This window comes from Suncus etruscus, chromosome 9 (assembly GCF_024139225.1).
Source record: "Suncus etruscus isolate mSunEtr1 chromosome 9, mSunEtr1.pri.cur, whole genome shotgun sequence".
NCBI classification, from domain to species: Eukaryota; Metazoa; Chordata; class Mammalia; order Eulipotyphla; family Soricidae; genus Suncus; species Suncus etruscus.
Genome location: NC_064856.1, coordinates 18,496,553 through 18,514,723, shown reverse-complemented (window position 1 = coordinate 18,514,723; position 18,171 = coordinate 18,496,553). Strand labels below are relative to the sequence as shown.

Below are 18,171 nucleotides of genomic sequence, written 5' to 3'. Positions count from 1 at the left end.
CCCATTGGGTTACTCCTTCTCTGCACTCAGGAATCATTCTTGGAGGTTTTGGGAGGCTATATAGGAGGCTATATAGGCTATATAGGAGGCCAGGGACTGAACCCAGCTCAGCTGTGTGCAAGGCAAATGCCTTACCTGATGTACTATTGCCCTGACCCCTCTTTTTCTTTTGTTGCCAAAAAATATCCTTGACAATCAATGGACATTTGATTTTTTTGTTTGGTTGTTTTGGGGCTACACCTGGCAGTGCCCAGGGGTTACTCCTGGCTCTGAGCTCAGGAATTACTCCTGGTGAACTCAGGAGACCATATGGGATGCCTGTCATCGAATCCAGATTGGTACTTTTATGGCTCTTATGAATTCTTTTTCTTCTTATACTTTTTTTTTAGTTTTTTTGGGTTGTATCTGGTGATTCTAGGATATACTCATGGGATTGTGCAGGCATCACTTCTAGTATGGGTTTAGGAGACCATATAGAGTGCCAGGAATTGAAACTGGTTGGCAGCATGCCAACGTTTTATATATGCTTTCACTTCTAATGAGTGCATATTTGGAGCAAAATAATTATATCAGATGGTATTCATGAATATTTAGCATTTCGCAAGAGTTCCAAATTATTCTTTTTGGGGGGGCTTGAATCACACCTGGTAATGATCGGGGTTACTCATGGCTATTCACTCAGAAATTGCTCCTGGCTTGGGGGTACCATATGGGATGCCAGGGATCGAACTCAGGTGCGTCCTGGGTTAGCCGCGTGCAAGCATCCTACCACTCTGCTATCACACACACACACACACACACACACACACTTTTTCCCCAGAGTTTTTGAGTCTTATAGGAAATGGTCAGGGGTTACTCTGTACTCAGGAATCTCTTCTGGTAGTGCTCAGGGGAACCATTTATAATGCCAAGGATCAGCATTGGTTCAGCCATGTGCAAGGCATGCTCCCTAACCACTGTACTATGACTCTGACCCTGCAAGATAGCTTTTCTTAAAAGTCACTTAGATCTGTGGTCATGTAGATCATAGAGTGGGGAGGGCATTTGCCTTGCACATGTCTGGCCTGGGTTCTATCCCACTATCCCATATGGTCCCCCAAGCACCGCCAGGGGTAATTCCTGAGTACAGAGCAAGAGCAACCCCTGAGTACCACCGGGTGGGGCCCATAAGCAAACAAACAAGCAAAGAGTGAAAGTCACTCATTGAGAGAAGGAGAGTATTCTGAGGTCAGTGTTCAAGAGAGAACCCTGGCTTTGCCAAGTGGAAAGGGCAGAAAAATAGACACAAGCAAATGAGATAAATGTTTAAGTATACAGGCTTGAGGGCCCAGAGAGATAGCATGGCGGCGTTTGCCTTGCAAGTAGCCGATCTAGAACCATAGGTGGTTGGTTCGAATCCCGGTGTCCCATATGGTCCCCCGTGTCTGCCAGGAGCTATTTCTGAGCAGACAGCCAGGAGTAACCCCTGAGCAACGCCGGGTGTGGCCCAAAAACCAAAAAAAAAAAAAAAAAAAAATACAGGCTTGAATCCACAAAACATCCAAGTTTGTCTATAATATCACCTGGAAGCAATCCTCTACCAGGGATGATCCTACTGCTGCTCTGACATCGACCTGCTCAAAAGAGACTTCCCTTAACACTGAGAAGACTTAACAACAACGACCTGCTTATAGGACAGGGCTCTCTGCATTGCCCTTCAATTGTGAGGTGAAACTAGAGGACACTTCACATCCTGACTTCAATGTAGGATATGCAGATTCCAGGATCTTTAATACAGAAACGTGATACCAACAACAGAGACTGTGTGAAAAATAAAAGTGTGTTGGCACTACAGACAACTTAGATTGGACAAACTAGCTTGCCTGGAGCCTAGAGTTGGTCTCATGCCAGGCAACTGCAGGGTTAGGGTCTCCTTGTATTTAGGCCACGGTTTTTCCTTTCCATGTCCTCCATATTTTGGTGGGCCTATGCAAAAAATAATTGCCACTCTAACACCATTTTTACTGTGCTCCTTGGACTCTAATCCTTAAAAAAAAAAAAACCCACTTAAACTTTTGAGGTTAACTTAAACTAATATGCATGTGCATGGAAATGTAAAAAAATTAGTGCTGCGGCTGACCTGGAGAAGCCAGGTTGAGGCTTTGAAAAAAAAAATACTATGCCTTTAATGTTTAAGGAGTTACATAATTTTTATGGCTTTAGATTGCTTTGTGTGCTGCTAAGAAATATAATGTATTACAATCTGGGGACTTGAAGGACAAAGTAACTGTACATAGGTTCTGTTTTATTTATCTTAATGTTTTTTGGCTGAAAGTTCAAAGTTAAATATCAGCAAGGGGACTTCTGAGAATTTCGTTTATAGGTGATTGTCCTCTTTGCATCTTTGTTCTCATAATAAAAAATAAAAAATAAAAAATACCCCCCCCAAAAAAAGAATACAGGCTTGAAGAGCAAGACTGAATTATAATTTATTTATTGTTTTTGTTTGTTTGTTTGTTTTGTTTTTTGGGTCACACCCGGCAGTGCTCAGGGGTTACTCCTGGCTCTACACTCAGAAATCGCTCCTGGCAGGCTCGGGGGACCATATGGGATGCCGAGATTCGAACCAATGACCTTCTGCATGAAAGGCAAATGCCTTACCTCCATGCTATCTCTCCGGCCCCTTCAATTTATTTTTTCAAAGAATTTCTACCATCCATTTTACATTCGTTTTGTTTTGTTTTGTTTTGTTTTGTGGCCACATCCAGTAATAGTCAGCCCTCACTCCTTATTTTGTGTTTAGATTATATATGATGCCAGAAATTGAACTGAGGTTTGCTACATGGAAAGCAAGTGCTCCACCCCCATTTTACATTTTACATTTCTAGCAGCTATGAGGATTACAATTTTTTCACATCTTTACAGTGTTTACATATTGGAGGCAAATTAATTTTACGTGTAGTCTTCTGAAACATTTTAAATACAAGCAAGGTTTGGGACCCATCTAACAGTGCTCAGGGCTGCTCCAGGCTTCTGGAGTTGTTCTGGGGACCAGGCTCTGCCTGAGATCGAGTCCCAAGCCTCCTGCATGCAAAGCACAGTGAGTGGGGCCTTTGCTTCTTATGCAACTGACCAGGTATTCCATATGGTCCCTTGTATACCACCAGGAGTAATCCCTGAGCATTTCTGTGTGCAGCCCCCCCAAAAATAAGTAAATAAAACCCAATACTTAGTACATTGTATTCCTACCAAAAAACCATGACTTTCCTTCCTTCCTTCCTTCCTTCCTTCCTTCCTTCCTTCCTTCCTTCCTTCCTTCCTTCCTTCCTTCCTTCCTTCCTTCCTCCCTCCCTCCCTCCCTCCTTCCCTCCTTCCCTCCCCTCCCCTCCCCTCCCTTTTCTCTTCTCTTCTCTTCTCTTCTCTTCTCTTCTCTTCTCTTCTCTTCTCTTCTCTTCTCTTCTCTTCTCTTCTCTTCTCTTCTCTTCTCTTCTCTTCTCTTCTCTTCTCTTCTCTTCTCTTCTCTTCTCTCGTTACACCTGGCAGCGCTCAGGGGTTACTCCTGGCTCTAGGCTCAGAAATCACTCCTGGCAGGCTCAGGGAACCATATGGGATGCCAGGATTTGAACCACCGACCTGCTTGCAAGGCAAATGCCTTACCTCCATGCTATCTCTCCAGCCCCTCATGACTATTTTTTCATAACTGTGAAATAGAATTTAGTTTTGGCTAAAGCATTTTTCATGTTTTTAAATTCTTTTTTGTTTATTTGTTTGTTTGTTTGTTTGTTGGCCACACCCGGCTGTGCTCAGGGGTTACTTCTGGTTATCTACTCAGAAATAGCTCCTGGCAGGCACCGGGGACCATATGGGATGCTGGGATTCGAACCAACCACCTTAGGTCCTGGATCAGCTGATTGCAAGGCTAACACCGCTGTGTTCTCTCTCCGGCCCCGTTTTTTTAATTCTTATTTTAATATTTTTCTGCATCTTTTTATGAGGTGCAGCCTTTATAAAGGAACCATTTACACTACACAATGTGAGTCACTGGGTTTTCTTTTATCTGTTTGTTTTTGGATCATTCACAGCAATGCTTAGGGTTTGAATAGTCTGCTCTCAGTGACTTTGGTGGGTTTTAGGGACCATGTAGGTATTGGGGATTGAATATATGTTGGCTGCATATAAGGTAAGCACTTTACCCACTGTACTGTTTAGATGGCCCTTAAGTTAATTTTCACAGTATCCATACCTGGGGTAACCAGGGCCATATTAACAAGTGTTGGGGTGAAATGGAGTGGTATGCAGTGCAAAAGTAGAATTCGGGACTTAGCTGGCCCTAATGTTGAGTATGAACCAAATTTAGTTCAGCCATGACATAGACCATAGAAGTTTTATATGACTTACTATGGCTTTTGACCATAGAGATAGTAGCCATTTCCTAATTGGTTTTAGCTTTCTTTTGTTTTTTTTGTCTTTGGGTCACACCCAGCTACACTCGGGGGTTACTCCTCGCTCTGCGCTCAGAAAGTGCTCCTTGCAGGCACAGGGGGCTATATGGGATGCCGAGATTCGAACCACCGTCCGTCTTGGGCCTGCTGTGTGCAAGGCAAACTCCCTACTGCTGTGCTATCTCTCTAGCCCCATGGTTTTAACTTTTATCATCTCGTTTATTCTACTGTTTATTTTCCTGGACTCAACACCTTTATTTGTTTGACCTTGTTCACTTTACCCTCCTGGCTCCCAAAATAGGTTTGATAAAACTTAAGAATTCATTTTTACTAACTTTAAATTGTTCAAAGACATAAAATGACTCAAAACCAGGTAAAAGTTTTGACTTCCTTGGGGCTAGAGTGGTGGCACATGCAGTATGGTTTCTGCCTTGTCCACGCTAGCCTAGGAGGGACTAAGGTTCGATCCCCCAGTGTCCCATATGGCCCCGAAAGACAGGAGTGATTTCTGAGCGCATAGCCAGGAGTAATTCCTCAGTGTGACTGGTTGTGACCAAAAAAAACAGAAGAAAAAAGTTTTGACCTCCATTCAGAATAGCAGGATCAAAAAAATCGCCCATGGCAGGCCCGGGGGACCATATGGGTGCCGGGATTCGAACCATCAACCTTCTGCATGCAAGGCAAATGTCTTACCTCCATGCTATCTCTCCAGACCCTAAAATTACATCTTGATATTTGGATATAGTTACAAAATGGAGCGCAGAGAGATAGAACAGCAGAAGGCTCTTTCTTTTTTGGTTTTTGGGTCACACCTGGCAGTGCTCAGGGGTTATTCCTGGCTCCAGGCTCAGAAATTGCTCCTGGCAGGCACGGGGGACCATGTGGGGCGCCGGGATTCGAACCGATGACCTCCTGCATGAAAGGCAAACGCCTTACCTCCATGCTATCTCTCCGGCCCCAGAAGGCTCTTTCCATGAGCACAGATGACTGTGTTTGATCCTTGGCCCCCAACCACCCAAAAAAAATTTGCTTTCTGCTGTGAGTAATTGAATTGGTTGAGCAAAGGCATTGTTTCTTAGACTAGCTATGTCCTTGTTATAAAGAAAATTATAAAGTGAATCAAACAAGGCTGGTAACTTAATCAAATTAAGAATTATTATATAAAAAATTAATGAAGTAGAGGGCTGAAGCAATAGCACAGTGGTTAGGGCAGTTTGCCTTGCTTGGCCGATCTAGATTTGATCCCTGGCATTCTATGTTTCCCCAGGCTGGCAGGAGTGATTTCTGAGTGCCAAGTCAGGAGGAAAGCCTAACTGTCCCTGGGTGTTGCCCCAAACTCCTCCCCACCTTTCAAAACATAATGAAATAGAACTATACAGAAATATGAAAGTGCCACGATTGCAAAGATACAAGTTTCTTATATGAAAATGCAATGGGAGCATGGATTCAGGAATAATTTAGCTCCTTATATTTATAAAAGCAGCCTATTGGGGCCGGAGTGGTGGCACAAGGGGTAAGCCTTGCCCGTGCTAGCCTAGGACAGACTGTTTTGATCCTCGGGCATCCCATCTGGTCCCCTCAAGCCTGGAGCGATTTCTGAGCACATAGCCAGGAGTAACCCCTGAGCATCAATGGGTGTGGCTGAAAAAAACCAAAACAAAACAAAAAAAGCAGCCTATCAAAGAAAAGGCAACATTTGTCTTTGAAGAAGTAGGATTTTATTACAGGGAAAAGAGTGATCTTAGGGGCCATTCGTAGGCTTTGTGAGGTGCAGCAAGTAGATAAAAAGGTGTTAGAATATTAGGCAGTGGGACTAGGTAGGATTTTGTGTGTGTGTGTGTGGTTATTTTTTTGGGGGGGGGCCACACCCGTTTGATGCTCAGGGGTTACTCCTGGCTATGCTCTCAGAAATCGCCCCTGGCTTGGGGGGACCATATGGGACGCCGGGGTATCGAACCGCAGTCTGTCCTAGCGCCACCTTCCTGGCCCCATAGGTAGGATTTTATATAGGAAGAAAATGAAATTGTGTACAATAAATAATGTAAAATGCTCCATAAGTATTTGAACTTCATTTTGTAAGCTATAGAGAATTACTTTAAAGTATTGAAGTGATAACAACTGTTTTAGGAAGATAATTCTAGTAATTAAGAAGGATTGGATTGAGAGGTGAGAGTAAGAACTGAAAATTGTTGATCTCCTTGGAGTAACCCAAATGTAAGATGATACTGTCATTTTCTGGATCCTTTTAGTTTAGAATTTTGAAACTTTTTTCTTTAAGTTACTCTTGGAAAGCATCACATTGGTGTATTTCTTTCTTTTTTTCTTTTTTTTTTTTTTTTTTTTGATCTATTTCTTTTCTTCTTTTTTTGTTTTGTTTTGTTTTGTTTTTGGGTCACACCCTGCAGCACTCAGGAGTTACTCCTGGCTCTACGTTCAGAAATCGCTCCTGGCAGGCTTGGGGGACCATATGGAATGCTGGGATTCGAACCACCATCCTTCGTGCTAGTCAAACGCTTTACCTCCATGCCTCTCCAGCCCCTGATCTATTTCCTTTTTTTTTTTGGGGGGGGGCCACACCCGGCAGTGCTCAGGGGTTACTCCTGGCTGTCTGCTCAGAAATAGCTCCTGGCAGGCACAGGGGGGGGGGGGGGCCATATGGGACACCAGGATTCGAACCAACCACCTTTGGTACTGGATCGGCTGCTTGCAAGGCAAATGCCCTGTGCTATCTCTACGGGCCCCCTGATCTATTGCTTAATACAAGAACTATGACACAGATTTTATGTAATCTGAACTTTGAAGGTTTTTGAGGATTTTGGGGCTGAGTGCTGCTCAGGGCTACTCCTAGTTCTGTGCAGGAGTAGGGTGTGGAACGGAAGGTGTTCCTCCAGCAATGCTCTAGAGCAGGGGTCCTCAAACTTTTTAAACAGGGGGCCAGTTCACTGTCCCTCAGACCATTGGAGGGTCTGACTATAGTAAAAACAAAACTTATGAACGAATTCTTATGCACACTGCATATATCTTATTTTGCAATGAAGAAACAAAACAGATACAAATACAATATGTGGCCCGTGGGCCATAGTTTGAGGACCACTGCTCTAAAGAGTATGGTAGTACTGGGAACGGAACAAATATTGGATGAAATGCCTTAATCTCTGTACCATATCCCTCAGCCTCTGAATTTTGAAATTTGAATATTGAAAGAATCTATCTCAATCAGTCTTTGCTGTGACCCTTAGATAATTTTTTTAATTGTGGTGCTTGAACATTTGAAAGTGACACACATGGTTGTGATATGTCAGAGGCCACATGATTTGTTTAGCATAACCTCCCAGATTGTATTTTGATAAGTGTAACTATTTGATGGATTGAACCCAATACATTTGCTTTTTGTTTGTTTCTTTTGGTTTTTGGTTTTTGGGTACTCCTGGCTCTCTGCTCAGAAATCGCTCCTGGCAGGCTCCGGGACCATATGGAATGCCGGGATTCGAACCACTGTCCTAATGCATATCTCTCCAGCCTCTTACATTTACTTTAAAGTATTTTCCAGAGGGCCAGAGAGAGAGTACGGGATTATGATGTTTGCTTTGCATGGACTAATCCTGGTTCAATTCCTGGTATCACTATGAGCACTGCCAGGAGTGGTCACCTGCCACTGCTGCCTCACTTTTAAAAGGCATTTTTTCAGAGATCTTCCCATAATCCTTAATACCAAGTCATGATTTGCTATGAAAGCCTATTTTATCACATAGAATTTTCTCTAGAATATTGCCTCCTTTAAAGTCAAGGTCTTTTTTTTTTAATGGCCCAGACGGTTTTATTCACATGATAGAAATTCGTATATCACAAATCTGAATGTTGAAAGTGACAGTGGGGGCCCAGAGAGATAGCACAGCAGCGTTTGCCTTGCAAGCAGCTGATCCAGGACCAAAGGTGGTTGGTTCTAATCCCGGTGTCCCATATGGCCCCCCCGTGCCTGCCAGGAGCTATTTCTGAGCAGACAACTAGGAGTGACCCCTGAGCACTGCCGGGTGTGGCCCAAAAACCAATAAAAAAAAAAAAAAGAAAGTGACAATGGATCTGCAGATCGAAATATAGGTGAATGGGGCCAGAGTGAGAACCTGCCAAGAGCTATTTTTGAGTGCAGAGCCAAGAGTAACTCCTGACCGATGGGGGGGGGGGGGGGATGGACGGGGAGAGGGAGAAGGAGGAGAGAGAAGAGAAGAGAGAGGAGAGAGAGAGAGGAGATATTTAGGTGAATGATGTTTATTTACTAGGATAAGAGGAATTATGAAGCTCATGGTGATCAAGACAGTATTTTTGTTTAGGTATCATTGCATTGTAAAGCCAAAGTTACAGGTTTTCATTTTGTAATGTTTTGGAGAAAATTGCTTTTTTGAGTAAAAATAACTGATTTTATGAAATTCACTTGATTTGAAGGATGAACTACAACTAAATGTTAAAATATTCCTCCCCTTTTCTCTGTTTTCTTAGTTATTTCAGCAAAACTTAAAGAAAATAAAAAGAATTGGTTTGGACCAAGTCCTTATGTGGAAGTCACAGTTGATGGACAGTCAAAGAAGACAGAAAAGTGCAACAATACGAACAGTCCCAAATGGAAACAACCTCTTACAGTGTGAGTTTGACAGCATTTTCTTTCTTTTTTATATTTTTAATTGTTATTTGTATGTTTTGGTTTTGTTTGTTTGTTTGGCCACCGACAACACTCATGGCTTATTCCTGCCTCTGCGCTCCGAAATCACTTTTGGCGTGCTCAGGAGACCATATGGGATGCTGGGAACGGAAGCTGGGTCTGTCCCAAGTTGGCCATTTGCAAGGCAAACACCCTGCCACTGTGTAGTCCTGTTGAAAATATTTTCTACTATTTTTATTTTTTTCATTTATTTTTGTTTTGTTTTTGGGCCATATCTGGGGACGCTGGGGGATCGAACTGCAGTCAGTCCTAGGTTATGCGTGCAAGACAAACGCCCTACTGCCTGTGCCACCGCTCCGGCCCCTAATTTTATTTTATTTAATTAATTAATTTATTTATTTATTTTTGGTTTTTGGGTCACACCCGGCAGTGCTCAAGGGTTACTCCTGGCTCTGTGCTCAGAAATAGCTCCTGGCAGGCACGGGGGATATGGGATGTGAACCAATGACCTTCTGCATGAACGGCAAATGTCTTACCTTCATGTTATCTCACCGGCCCCTATTTTTATTTTTTTAAGCAGGTAAGCTGAAATGTAATTTAAATTTTTTTTAAATTTTCTCACTTGACCTTTTTGATTCATTTCTCTATTATCTTCCCTCTCTCCTCTTCCCTCCCCATTTCCAACCTTACTTTCTCCTATTGTCCTTTTACTTTCCTCTTTTTACCCCTACTTCTATTATTCTTCCTTTAGCTATCTTTTTTTGTTTAGATAGTTCAGTTTTTTCAGTTCATTTTTTTCTTTACCAACTATAGTTGATAGCTTTTTTTATTTTTCTTTCCCTGACGGGATAAACACTGCTGTGCCTGGGGAATGTTCACAGTGGTACTTAGTGAACAATGTGATTCTGGTTCTGGGAATTGAACCTGAACCTTCCATATGCATGCATAGCTATTGTACTATCTCTCTAGCCCCAAATTAATCTAACTTTTGCCATTGCCAAACAACTGGAAGACCCCTTAATCATGGTCTTTAGGAGAACTTAGAAGCTCTTTTAAAAAAAAAAAAAAAAAGTTAGACCCATGCCAGGCAGTGTTCAGGAATTCTTCTTTTTTGGGGGGTGGGTGGGTGGGGGGAGTCACCCCTGGCAGGCACAGGGGACCATATGGGATGCCGGGATTCGAACCACCCACCGTCCTTCTGCATGAATGGCAAACACCTTACCTCCATGCTATCTCTTCGGCCCCAGGAATTATTCTTGACTCTGCACTCAAGAATCCTGGTGGACTTAGGACTATATGGGATCCTGGGGATCAAATCCTGGTTGATTGTGTGGAAGCCTAGAGCCCTCCCTGCTGTATTATCTCTCCAGCCCTAAAATATTTATTTGTTTTTGTTTTGGGGCCACACCCAGCAATGCTCAGGGGTTAGTCCTGGTTCTACACTCAGGAATCACTCCTGGAGATAGGTACTCAAGGACCACAAGAGACGCTGACCAATTGTATGCAAGGCAAGTGTACAATCCACTGTTCTCTTATCTCTCCAGCCTTTAGCATTTCTTTTCTTTTTTTTTTTCCTTCCTTTTTTGGGTTTTTGGGGCACACCTGGCAGCTGCGCTCAGGTGGTTACTCCTGGCTCTGCACTCAGAAATTGCTCCTGGCAGGCTCAGGGGACCAAATGGGGTGCCAGAAATCGAACCCAGGTAGGCAAACGCCCTACCACTGTGCTATCCTTTTCTTTTTTCTTTTTCTTTTTTTTTTGGGGGGGGGGTCACACCCAGCAGCGCTCAGAGGTTACTCCTGGCTTAACGCTCAGAAATCGCTCCTGGCAGGCTCCTGGGGACCATATGGGATGCCGGGATTTGAACTACCAACCACCTGCATGCAAGGCAAACGCCTTATCTTCATGCTATCTCTCCGGCCCCGATCCTTTTATTTCTTTCTTTTTAAAAAAAAAATATATTTTATTAGCAGTCATTTAATTTAATTCTTTTAGGGCAGACATTTTATTAGCAGTCATTTGGTGTAATTAAATCTTTTAGGACCAGAGGTGTAGCTCAGTGGTAGAGAACTTGCTTGCAATTCTGAGCGTTGGCTTTGACTCTTGACACTGCCCTCACCCCAAGTTCAGAAAGACTTTTTTTTTTTTTTTTTTTTTTTTTTTTTGGTTTTTGGGTCACACCTGGCAGTGCTCAGGGGTTATTCCTGGCTCCAGGCTCAGAAATTGCTCCTGGCAGGCACAGGGGACCATATGGGGCGCCGGGATTCGAACCAATGACCTCCTGCATGAAAGGCAAACGCCTTACCTCCATGCTATCTCTCCGGCCCCATGCTATCTCTCCGGCCCCCAGAAAGACTTTTGTTTTTGTGTTTTTTTGGGGGGCTTTGACTCTTGACACTGCCCTCACCCCAAGTTCAGAAAGACTTTTGTTTTTGTGTTTTTTTTTGGGGGGGGGTACTCCCAGTGGCTTTCAGGGGTTATTCCTGGCTCTGCATTTAGTAATTGATCCTGGCAAGCGCAGGGGACCATATGTGATAACGTGATTCGAACCACTGTTCATCCTGGATTGACTGTGTGTGTGCAAGTTAAACGCCCTACCATTGTGCTATCTCTCCAGCCCCAGAAAGACTTTTTAATATTCAAAGTACACTGGGCCAGAGTAATAATACAGCAGGAAGAGCATTTGCCTTGCATGTGACAAATGCAGGTTCAATCCCTTTTGGTCCCCTAAGCCTACCAGTCACTACTGGTAGTGATTTCCTGAGGGCAGTGCATTTCATTGTTAACTTAGACTGAAATAAAGAACTATGAGTAGCTTACTTTTTATTGATTGATTGATTGATTGGTTGGTTGGTTAGTTGGATTTGGGGCTACACCCATTAGTGCTCAGGGGTTATTCCTGGCTCTGTACTCAGAAATTGCTCCTGGTATACTCAGGGGACCATTTAGGATGCCAGGGATTGAACCTGGATCAGCCAGCCACATGCAAGGCGAATGTCCTACCCACTGTGCTATTACATTGCTTTGGCCCGTTTTTAAATTTAAAAGTTTGTTTTTATGAAGAAAAAACAAGGCTTTATTCTTTCAAAATAGAGGGGCCAGAGTGATAACTTATTGTAATTTTTGTTTGGGGGTTACTCCTAGTTCAGTTTTTGGGGATTGCTCCTGGTTGAGCTCTGGAAACTGCGGTACCAGGGATCAAGCCTGGATTTTCTAAATGCAAAACATGCTGTTAGCCTAATGAGCTATCTCACTTAGCACATACTTTTTTGTATTCTTAATATATACTTATCTTTCCTGGTTATCTTTCTAGGTTAGTAAATAAACATAGGTCTAACATCCCTTACAGAACTAAGTGATCCTAAATATGGATGAGTTGTCAGTCATTTTAATCCTTCCCTATGAATGGATCTGGAGAGATAGATAGTACAGCAGGTAGGGTGCTTACCTTACATAAGGTTGATCCAGGTTTGATTCCTAGCATTCTTTATGGTCCTCCAAACCTTCCAAGAATAATCCTTGAGAGTAGATCTAGAAATCCTAAGCACTATAAGTGTTGCAATGTACATTCATGTGTATACTGTATGTTGGTGTTTCTATCCAATATGAATTTATAGGAAGTAGGCTATAAGCTTAGATTACTACTTGTTGACAGATCCTCAGATATTTTTGTTATTTTTTATATATTAATTTTTGGGTTTGGTCTATATCTATTAAGTGCTGAGGGATTATTCCTCTGCTCACAGATTACACTTGGCAGGGCTTGGGACCATATGGTTGCCAGGGATTGAACCCCAAGCCTTGCTAGGAGTGATCCCTAAACCAGGAATAAGTAAAACCTGTGCACAGCTTAATCCCATCACCAGAAAAGAAGGGGAAAAAAATATCATGTACTCCAGCCCATTGAGTTGCCTTAGATGTAATTGAACATCTATAAAGTGGAATTAAATGTTTTACTAAAATGGAGGGAAAAGCAAGAGTTACTGGCATTTATTGAAAAGTATAATTTATTAACATATTAGCTGGGAATCAATTTTGTTACCACATCAAATACAGACAAGGGACCTGAACAATAGTACAGTGGATAGGATGAACTGGAGGTTTGATTTCTGTCACCCTGTATAGTTTGATGAGCCAGGATTAATCCCTGAACACCACCAGTCTGGCCTGAAAAAAAGAAAATCAAATACAGACAAGGATTTAGGTATCGTGTACTACCAGGATCAAATGGGGCATATATGTACACTAGCCTTTTGACCTGTTCCCAAAGAATATATAAATATAATTATAATACAAATATATATGTGTGTGTATCTACACAAGATTTATTTATATTTATTTATTTATTTATTTATTTATTTGCTTGGGCCATATCCAGCATTTGGTACTCAGGGTTAATTCCTGCTGGTGCTTGGGGTACCATATGGAATGCTGGGCATCAGACCTGAGTCAACCACATGCAAGGGATGCTCCCTGATAATATACTATTTCTCTGGCCCTAAGATAGATCTTTATAACATTATATATACTGTATGTTAATTGCTAATTCATATATTCTTTGATTTGGAAATTACTACTACGGCTAGTATTCTTCATTGGCATTTAGCAAGGCATAAGTTAGTTATTTGAGACAGCTCTGGATATTTAGCATTTATTCGTGAGAAATTTAGGATATCTTATTTGTAAATTGTTAAGTAGCTACCTAAGAATATTTTTGTTTGTTTGTGTGTTTTGGGTCACACTTGGTGATACTCAGAAGTTACTCCTGTCTATGCACTCAGAAATTGGTCCTGGGTCAGCCGTGTGCAAGGCAAACAAATGCCCTACCACTGCGCTATTGCTCTGGGCCAATAATTTTTATTTATTTATTTGATTTTTGGGCCTCAGGGGTTCCTCCTGGCTCTTCGCTCAGAAGTCGCTCCTGGCAGGCTTAAGGAACCATCTGGGATGTCAGGATTCAAACCACCATTCTTCTGCATGCAAGGCAAACACCCCACCTCCATGTTATCCGGCCCCGCCCTAAGAGATTTTTTAATATAAAATCTTTGGGTTTTATTTGTGGGGGGTCACATCTAGAGATGCTCGGGAGTTATGTTATTGCTGGCTCTATACTCAGGACTACTGATAGTGCTTGAGGAATCATAGATGCGGGGTATTGAACCCATGTTGGCCATAAGCAAGGCAAGCATCCGACTACGTGCTATACTATCTCTCCAGACCCTCAATAAAATTTTAATGATAGACTTTTACCTGCAATTGTAGTAGGTCATCGACAGAGTGACACTATATGCTTTACTTAACCTCTCTGAATTTAGTTTCTTTTTTTTTTTTTTTCTTTTTTTTTTATTTATTTTTATTTTTTTGGTTTTTGGGCCACACCCTGTGACGCTCAGGGGTTACTCCTGGCTATGCGCTCAGAAGTTGCTCCTGGCTTCTTGGGGGACCATATGGGATGCCGGGGGATCGAACCGCGGTCCATCCTAGGCTAGCGCAGGCAAGGCAGGCACCTTACCTCCAGCGCCACCGCCCGGCCCCTGAATTTAGTTTCTTTGAAATAAGAATTTCATATGTGAATTTGCTTTTATGTACTGCAGAAATATTACTAGGTTTTAAGTTTCTGAAAGAAAATTTTACTTATAGGTGGGATTGGGGAGTAGTTGAGCCATACCCAGTGATGTTTGGCAATTATTCCTGGCTCTCTGCTCTGGAATTGCTTTTCATGGTGCTTGAGGGCTCATATGTTATGCTAGAGTTTGAATGTGGGACTCCTGCAAGCGAAGCATGCCCTTAGTTTGTCCCAGCAATTTTACTTTTATTGAAGGTAATCATGAAGTTGCCCTATTTAGCCACAAGAAAAATGACCATATAGGCAGGTAGCATTCAAATACAATTTTTATATGATTACAGAATGTAGACAATGGTGGTTGTATAATAAAACATAAAGATGTTCAATAAAAGGATTTTAAACAGTAAAACCTAATTGTAATTATTTTGAATGCCATTATGACATTCATTGAAATAAGTATTTTGCTTTTTTTTCTTTCAGCATTGTCACCCCTGTGAGTAAATTACATTTTCGTGTATGGAGCCATCAGACACTGAAATCTGATGTTTTATTGGGAACCGCTGCATTAGATATCTATGACACATTAAAGTCAAACAATATGAAATGTAAGTATGTAAAAGTATAGAAAACTGTGCTGCTGAAGTGAACACTAGAAGTCGTTCTTTTTTTAAAAAACTTTATTTATTGATTGGTTGGTTGGTTATTAGGCCACATCCAGTGGCGCTCAGGGACCACTCCTGGCTTCTGCACTCAGAAATTGCCCCCAGCAGGCTAGGGCACCATATGGGATGCCCGGGAATCCAACTGGGTTCCTCCTGGGTTATCCACATCCAAGACAAATGCCCTACAGCTGTGCTATCGCTCCAGCCCCTAGAAATTGTTCTTTTCTAATGTAAGAAATTCATATACCAGGGGCCACACAGCAGTTGGATGTTTGCCTTGTAACATGACTGACCCAGAATGGACCTTGGTTTGATCCTGGCGTCCCATATGGTCCTCTGAGCCAGGAGCGATTTCTGAGCGCAAACCCTGGGGTAACACTTAAGCATCAATGAGTGTGGCCCTGAAACCAAAAAAAAAAGTGAAAAGAAATTTATATATGCCAGATTTGTAGAATGCTGGTCACAATTTATTTTCATAAAATCATGGAGGAAGAGAGGCTATGCCTGGCAGATGCAGCAGATGTAGCTAGGCTGACTCCACCTGGCAGCAGAGACTATGATAGTGCCAGTGATTTTGAACCAGGGTTGCAAAGGATGTTTTTGTTTTTGGGCCACACATAGTGATTCTTAGGAGTTATTTCTGACTTTGTGCTCAGGAATCTGTCATGGTGGGCTCAGGGAATTATACGAGATGCTGAAGATCAAACCCAGGTTGTCCAAATGCAAGGCACTATCCACTGTACCCTCTGGCCTCCAGAGTTGCATTCACATGCAAAGGAAGTGCCTTACCTCCCTTTCCTCCTGTTCTATCACTCTAGCCTTTTGTAAGTGAATTTTATACTAATTAAAGAATTCTGAGGAACCTTGGTTTGACCATGCAATTTGGATCTGATATTTTTAGTATCTAATCAATAGATATTTAAAACAAAAACAAAGAAAAGATATTCTTCAGATAAGTACAGTTACTGTTTTATGAATATGTATATTTTTGGAGAGAAAGTATTTCCTTTTTTCTATGTAGATATTTTGGTGATCTAATTAAATTGACACAAGAAAGATATTTAGGAAGTAAAAACAATAGCTTTATGTATACAGAGTCCCTAGTTAGAAGGGACCCAGCAAAGTGTTCAAGAGCATACAGGATTTTTTTGTTTGTTTGTTTTTTGGGTCACACCAGGCAGCGCTCAGGGGTTCCTCCTGACTATACGCTCAGAAATCGCTCCTGGCAGGCTCTGGGGACCATATGGGATGCTGGGATTCGAACCACCATCGTCCTTGCAAGGCAACCGCTTTACCTCCATGCTATCTCTCCGGCTCCTTTTGATTCGTTTTTGTTTTGGAGCCACACCCAGCAGTGCATAAGGGTTACTTCCGGTTCTGCACTTAGGAATATCTCCTGGTGGGCTTGGGGAACCATGTGTGGTATTGAATTAAACTCTGATTGCATGCAAGTGCCTTACCCACTGTTCTATTGCTCCAGCCCAGCCATCTAGTTTTTATATTTTATGACAAGAATTGGCAAGGAAAAAAAAACAGTTGGATTTGTATGTTAACATGGAAGTAACAAAGTTTTTTTTTTTTTTTTTTTGGTTTTTGGGCCACACCCATTTGACGCTCAGGGGTTACTCCTGGCTATGCGCTCAGAAGTCGCTCCTGGCTTGGGGGACCATATGGGACACCGGGGGATCAAACCACGGTCCGTCCTAGGCTAGTGCTGGCAAGGCAGACACCTTACCTTTAGCGCCACCGCCCGGCCCCTATTTTTTGTTTTTTTACCACACCTAGTGGTGGTCAAGGTTATTCCTGGCTCTGCACTTAAGAGTTAGTCCCAGGGCCCGGAGAGATAGCACAGCAGTGTTTGCCTTGCAAGCAGCCGATCCAGAACCAAAGGTGGTTGGTTCGAATCCCGGTGTCCCATATGGTCCCCCGTGTCTGCCAGGAGCTATTTCTGAGCAGACAGCCAGGAGTAACCCCTGAGCACCGCCAGGTGTGGCCCAAAAACCAAAAAAAAAAAAAAAGAAGAAGAGTTAGTCCTGACAGGCTCCAGGGACTATATAGGAAGCTGGGGGTCTATTCTGGTCCTGCCACTTGCAAGGCAAAAATCCTACTGGCTGTGCTATATGGTTCCAGCCCCTAATTTTGATTTATTATTCAGCTTTTCTATCTTTTTTTGTTTTGTTTTGTTTTTTGGGCCACACCTGGAAACGCTCAGGGGTTACTCCTGGCTATGCGCTCAGAAGTCGTTCCTGGCTTGGGGAACCATATAGGACACGGGGGATCGAACCGCGATTCATCCTAGGCTAGCGCTGGCAAGGCAAGACACCTTACCTCTAGTGCCACCGTGCCGGCCCCAGCTTTTCTATTTTTGATGATAAGGATACTCACTATCTTTCTGTTTCTGGGAGAGAATTTTATTTCCTTTCAAGGACCCAAGGGGGGTGTGACAAACATTCCTTTTAACACCTACAATTTATCAGGTAAATAACTTGTTTTTCTTTTTCTTTTTTTTGGGGGGGGGGTGGGGTCACACCCAGCTGCTCTCAGGGGTTACTCCTGATTCTATCTCAGAAATCACTCCTGGCAGTCTCGGGGAACCATATGGGATGCTGGGACTCGAAATTCCATCCTTCTGCATGCAAAGCAAATGCCCTACCTCCATGCTATCTCTCTAGCCCACTTTTTTTTTTTTTTTTTTGTGCCACACCAGGCAGTGTTCAGAGGTCACTCCTGGCTCTGCACTTTGAAATCACCCCTAGCAGGCTCAGGGGACCATATGGAATGCCTGAAATTGAACCCATGTTTGTCCTGGGTCAGCCACATGCAAAAATGCCCTACCACTGTGCTATTGCTCTGGCCCCAATAAGTAACAT

At 42.7% G+C, this 18,171-nt stretch overlaps 1 protein-coding gene across 5 annotated transcripts in view; it reads left to right on the top strand.

Moving 5' to 3' along the window:
• ITCH (itchy E3 ubiquitin protein ligase) overlaps positions 1–18,171 on the top strand; it is a 115,059-nt gene that overhangs the window by 32,764 nt on the left and 64,124 nt on the right. For 4 of the 5 annotated variants that reach the window (XM_049779154.1, XM_049779155.1, XM_049779156.1 and 1 more), the window contains exons 4-5: positions 8,916–9,057; positions 15,120–15,244. In XM_049779154.1, coding sequence (XP_049635111.1) covers positions 8,916–9,057; positions 15,120–15,244 — 267 coding nt within the window. Of the gene's footprint in view, positions 1–8,915; positions 9,058–15,119; positions 15,245–18,171 lie in introns of those variants that run through there. The other variant, XM_049779157.1, reaches the window with a different exon arrangement.